This window comes from Phaethon aethereus, assembly GCF_964289735.1.
Source record: "Phaethon aethereus genome assembly, chromosome: 9".
NCBI lineage: Eukaryota > Metazoa > Chordata > Aves > Phaethontiformes > Phaethontidae > Phaethon > Phaethon aethereus.
The window spans coordinates 16,347,773-16,353,772 of NC_138585.1; the positions used below are offsets into that span (position 1 = coordinate 16,347,773).

Consider the following 6,000-nt stretch of genomic DNA (forward strand, 5'->3'; position numbering starts at 1 on the left):
GTAATTTCAAAGTACATGTTTCTCTGTTTTTTCTTCTCTCTATGCTTTTATTCTGGTTTAGTTGCAGAATGTTTTCAAGTTTACAAAGAAAACTGAAGCCATTCAAAAAGAAAATGGGATTTTTGTCCATGCAGCTGCTTTCTTTCTCTGTTGTCTTTTTTTCTTTCTCTCTTTCACTTGGAAAAAGAAGAGAAAAAGCCAAAAAGGAAAAAGAAAAGTCCATTTTAATTTTGTACTCCTCTTCTGTACCTCTCTCCTTCCCCCCTTCCTCCTTTCTGCCAATTCCTTCACTTCAAAAAGTCCAAGAAATTCCTCAGTTTCTTTGGGGTGTTTTCCACAGAGCATACACACAGAAAACAAGTCTCTCTGCTGGTGCTTAGAAGTGGTGGGGGCGAGGAAGGCAGCCGGGAGCGTGCTGCCGCTGCGGGACAAGGGCTCAGTGTTCACGGCACAGGGCAGCCCCCGCTAGTTCCCTGGGAGGAGCAGAAGAAACTGTTCTCAGAGTCCTCCAGCTCACCCACTCCCGGCCCCGCTTCTTGGTGGGGAACAAGCGATGCTTGCTGCAAGCCCACCACCGCAGTAGGTTTTCGATGTGTGTAAAAGACAAAAAACCCACTGATGACAATTGCAGAGTGTGGCTTTGCCTGCCAAGCCAGCAAGATCCGCACAGCGCAAACGCAATGGAAACGTACGGCCTCCATTGGTATTGGCTGCTGGGCAGGAGAGCTGAGTTAGCCGGTGTCCGTGTCTCTCATCGTGTCCCATTGGGTTTTGGCGTTTTTAGGCTGCGGTCCCTGCATTTGCGAGGCAGCTTACGAGAAGGTGGAAAATGCTGATGCTCTTGCAGCAAATTGGTTTCATCTCCGGGTGTTTCCATTGCTTCTTTTCGTTGCATTTCTTTTGTTGCTGATGTGAGGCCGAACTCCGCGCTCTGCTGTGAAGCTCTTTCCCTGGCAGCGTACCCAGGTGACTTCAGCTGGCCCTCAGCCACGGTACAAGATGTCAAGAAGGCCAGGGCTTGTTCAGCAGAGTCGTTTTGTGTCTCTCTTTCCATCAGGGGGTCCGCTTCTCTACAGCGACGTGAAGTTTGTGTACAACTCGCAGCAGCTGAACGGCACCCAGCGAGTACTACTGGATAACGTCATCTCGGAGGAGCAGTGCCGAGAGCTTCACAGGGTGGCCAGTGTGAGTGGGCAGTGCCCCTCGGGGGGCTGAGTGCCTGATGCTCTCCCCAGCATCTGGCCTGTGAGAGCTGAATGTGTGATCAGCCCCTGGAAGGCTCCGGGTTCATGCCTCACTCCTGAGTGTTGCAGCTGGTGCCAGGATGCCCATGGAGAGCAGTCAGACCCTTATCCCCGTAACACACCCATAACTGCAGCACAGGAGCTGCTGCTCCATCTCGGGCCATTCTTCTAAACATGCTGCGAGACAGAGCCCATGCAGAAATAGCTCTTTGCTGCATGTTATACATAACCCCAAAGGATGCTCATCCACAAGCCTGGCTGAGCCTTCTCATTCATTGTCAGCTGAGCCTGGGAAGGGACTGAGGGTGCTGAACATCCCCAGCTGGGAGGTTGGTGGCTGTCTTCCAGCATCTCAGAATGGACGGTGCTCACGGAGAGCTGCAATGCCTTCCCACCCAATTCACCTGTCCCAGTGAATGTAACCCTGGGGGATTTGGGGAAGAGGGTGCCAGGTGCTTCTATTGCAGCTCCCCCTCTCCTGGGGAACGAGTTCAACCCTCCCCTGCCTTCATGTCTTTCAGGGTATCATGTTGGCTGGAGATGGTTACAGGGGCAAAACCTCCCCCCACACCCCGAACGAGAGATTTGAAGGAGCTACCGTCCTCAAAGCCCTGAAGGTACATATCCTTCCCTCTTTCTCCTCTGCCATGCCCTCCCTCCTAGCCGGGGTGCATCACTGACCCTCCCTTGCCCCTTCTTCTTGCCTAGTACGGCTATGAGGGCCGCGTCCCGCTGAAGAGTGCCCGGCTCTTCTACGATATCAGTGAGAAGGCTCGCAGGATTGTTGAGTCCTACTTCATGCTGAACTCCACGCTCTACTTCTCCTACACTCACCTGGTGTGCCGCACTGCCCTCACCGGTAAGGGCTTGGGGGGCCAGTGGCGGGGCAGGGCTGGGAGGACAGGAGGGGTTCAGCCCCCCCACAGGGGGTTTTTGCATGAGGGACCCAAGTCTGAGAGTAGCTCTGTTTTGCCTGATGCTTAAACCAGTGGCTGAGGGCTGGGCAAAGTCACTGTCTCCACTACAGCAAAGGGTGGGCACTGCTGTCCTGAAGATGCTTTCCTCATTTCTGGGATGTCTCTTGTTTTTCATGTCTTCAACTCTATCCTCTTATCTCCTCCCTCTTCTCTTGCCTCCTTTCACTGTTCCCTTCTCCTTTCTACCCCCCCGCCAGCTCTCCATCTCGCTTCCCCGCAGTAAGGAACAAGCAGACCTGTGCAGATCTCAGTCCTCAGATGTTGCCTTTTCTCCCCAGCCTTTCCTTTCCTCCTCTCACCTGTGAACACCTGGAGTGGGGTCAGGGCAGGCTTCCCACTGTGATGGACCCCACAGAGCATGGCATTTCCATCTCATCAACCCCTTCTCCTTCCCCCTTCCTCCACATGGTCCTGCCTAGGCCAGCAGGAGAGGAGGAATGACCTGAGCCACCCCATCCACGCTGACAACTGCCTCTTGGACCCTGAGGCCAACGAATGCTGGAAGGAGCCTCCTGCCTACACCTTCCGGGATTACAGGTAGGAGGGAAGGGGGGGCTGCTGCTGGGGACCCTCCCCAAGGCTGTAAGCCCTAAAGCTGTCACATCCCAGCCATGGTAGCAGTGAGATCCAGCAGGTAGTTTCTGGTGGTAGCAAGCATTGTGGCTAAGCTTCAAGTCAGAGTTTAACTGTAATGGCTCTGTGATATTCTAGAGTCAGGAGATTCCAGCTATGGCCCACAGGGCTGTGTCAGGTGCTTTTAGTGCAAAACGGGAGGGTGAGAGCTGGTGGGACCCAGGGGGCATTTTGAGAGATGTTCCCTAGCCAAGGAGAGATCTGTTGGTTCTCAGTGGTGGCTCCAAAATGGGGGCAGTTCGGGTGGCCCAAACTAGGCTCACAGCAGGACATCCCCTGCCCGGCAGCCCCCTCACCCGTGTGTCAATGGAGCAATGCAGGACCTGCCCCGGAGGTGGGAGTCAGCCCCGAGCCCTCCCCTCACAGGGGTCTCCTGCTTCTTCCCCCAGTGCCCTCCTGTACATGAACGCAGATTTTGAAGGAGGCGAGTTCATTTTCACCGAGATGGATGCCAAAACTGTGACGGTAAGTCGGTGCTGTGAACCAAACGCCCTTCCTCTGCAGCCTGTGCTGGGGCTCTGGGCTTCCCTAGGCAGCCTGTGGCTCCTGCCTTGCAAAAAGCCCAGACAAAATCCTGCTGGCAGAGGTGTGCAGACCTCCTGTACCCTGCCCAGAGGCTGTGCTGAGCGGGAAACTTGCAGATGTTGCAGGTGCCTTTCAACAGGCAACCTCCAAGCAAAACTAAATACAGAGAGAGAGCAAAACCCTTGTGCCTTTGCCTTGTTGAAGCAGGTGGGCTGCAAGGTTTCAGGAGAACCTTATTTTCAGACGTGCACTTTTACTGTCTCTCTGCTTTTTGGATGGCTGAGACTGGTCCCTGCCTGGAGGACTGCTGAGCTCCCACCCCATCTCATGGCCAAACATGAAGCAAAGCCTCTGTGCATATGCAGTGCCTGGCTCAGAGCAGGTCACGGTGGTGGACATCAGTCCCTGAGAGGGATGAGTCTCAGGCACAAGACCCCACCTCTGCAGCGGGGCCATTTGGGAGGCTGGGCACCCACTCCATGGTTGGACAGAGCATCTGGGCACAATACTGAAGCTCTGAAGTCCAGTACATGTTGGAGGGTAGATTGCATCTACCTAAGACCAGTGCCAGAGGGTTGATTTGGTTGGCACTTTTGCCCCTGAAGGTCCTGCAGGATACCTGTTGTGGACTCATCAGAGAGAAGACAGGCATTTCACAGACCGTGCCAAGGTTAGCCTGAACGTCCCTGGAGCTATGCTGTCACCCTGTTTTGCTGTAGGTGGTCACCTACAGGCTTTGCAAGGACTCCATGCCACCATCTTCTTCTGCATGATGGCTGCGCAGCAGGACCAAGCCTTGTATCTCCCTATTCGCCCGACACATTTTTACAGCCATGTCCAGAGCAGCAACACTGGGGTGTTGCAGAGAGTTGCCCAAGTGAGATCCAAGGCTCTGGACCATGATGAGCCCAAACGTGGCCAGTGGCAGCTGTGCTGCTCCTTGCCACCCTGGTGTCGCTTTTTTTCCCACAGGCCTCCATCAAGCCCAAGTGTGGGCGAATGATCAGCTTCTCATCGGGCGGCGAGAACCCCCATGGGGTGAAGGCGGTTACCAAAGGCCAGCGGTGTGCTGTGGCTCTCTGGTTCACCTTGGACCCGCTTTACAGAGAACTGGTGAGTCCCTCCATTACGATGTGAGGGGAGCTAGGGGGTACCCAGCATCCTGGAGGAACCTGGACTGTCTTCAGTCTCCAGTCCCAGCACATGTGTTTTCCCACCACCACACTCCCTGCAGCAGCGTTCCCACCTGCTGCACCACAGGGGCATGTGCCAGTGGCCATGGGACCAAACAGTTTTCCTTGCCAGCCATGCTCCTGGGCACCCATCACCCTGGGACCACGGGATGTGGGGCTGGGGCTGGGGTGCTGAGCGGGTTGCAGGAGGGCTCTGCACAGAGCTGGTCATTTCTGACACCTAGTGGCAGCAACCTGGTGAGCGGGGAAGTCCTCCACGGCCATCTGCAGCTCGGAGGCCAGAGATGTGCGGCTGCTGCCAGGTCCTCAAAAGCAGCTCGGCAGCCTGAAGTCCACGGGTCTGGGCACCCGGGGGCCTTGGGAGAGCTGGGCTGTGGTGCCTTTCAACAGGCAACCTCTAAGCAAAGCTAAGTACAGAGAGAGAGCAAAACCCTTGTGCCTTTGCCTTGTTGAAGCACGTGGGCTGCAAGGTTTCGGGGAACCTTATTTTCAGACATGCACTTTACTGTCTCTCTGCTTCTTGGCACTAGCTGAAATTCCTCCGTGCTTGGTGAATGTATGGTGGGAGATCAGCCCTGCCCAGGGAGCTGGAAATCCACGTCAAGTGGAGGGGACAGGAGGAGGGTACGCTGTGGCAGTGGCTGCTAGTGAAGTGTGATAAGGGAACAGCAATACGTCAGCTCTGCCCCAACCATTGCAGGCCCTGGAGGGAGGAGGGAACTAGGTATTGAGGTGCAAAGTGATTTAATTAATTTTGCCCAGTAAATCCCCAGCTGAAGTGCCCGGCTGTCCCCTGTCCTCTCAACTATGCTGCTGGTCCCTGGATGACCTCCTTGCTGTGGGTCCTCCCAGCAGGCTGAGCCACACTGAATAAGTGGGAGCAGGCACTGGAGCTCTGCTGTTACAGCTTCTTCCCTTCCCCTCTTGCAGGAGCGAATCCAGGCAGATGAAGTGATTGCGATGTTGGACCAGGAGCATCTAGGACCCAGCGAAATGAACATCAACCCAAAGGATGAGCTATGAACTAGGCCAAAGACTTTTTCTATTAAATATTTATTTAATATTGTTAATCTTATTAGAACCCTTCTATTTTTGTACAGAGCCATTGTATAAATTAACAGGTTAATATGATTGTGGAGTTTCAGGAGTGCCTCTTCTGTGTTTAGCGCAGTTCTTGCTGGGACCCCTCATCTCTGTGCCAGCATCTTCTGCTGTGACTGACTCTGCCTCTGGGATTCCCTGTCCTTCCCTAGCACTTCTCAGGACTTATTCAGGCCCACTGTACCCCCTTGGAGAACCCCTTTTTTTCTTCCTCAGCCAGAAATAGCTGCTTCTCTTTAGCCTCAGCTAGAGAAATGTCTCAAGTGTGATAACAGACCAGTCTTCCTGCCCCTGCTGGCTGAAGACCCAGGCAGTGCTGCCCTGGGG

The 6,000-nt window shown here is 54.5% G+C and overlaps 1 protein-coding gene across 1 annotated transcript in view; it reads left to right on the forward strand.

Annotated features, from left to right (window-relative positions):
* The window catches only part of P3H2 (prolyl 3-hydroxylase 2), a gene marked incomplete at its 3' end in the record, with an annotated part of 71,871 nt that extends 66,276 nt beyond the window's left edge, over positions 1-5,595 (forward strand). Inside the window, exons 9-15 of the mRNA XM_082003691.1 lie at positions 1,058-1,185; positions 1,766-1,861; positions 1,953-2,103; positions 2,641-2,758; positions 3,244-3,319; positions 4,352-4,492; positions 5,503-5,595. Coding sequence (XP_081859817.1) covers positions 1,058-1,185; positions 1,766-1,861; positions 1,953-2,103; positions 2,641-2,758; positions 3,244-3,319; positions 4,352-4,492; positions 5,503-5,595 — 803 coding nt within the window. The remainder of the gene's footprint in view (positions 1-1,057; positions 1,186-1,765; positions 1,862-1,952; positions 2,104-2,640; positions 2,759-3,243; positions 3,320-4,351; positions 4,493-5,502) is intronic.
* Between the last annotated feature and the right edge of the window lie 405 nt (positions 5,596-6,000).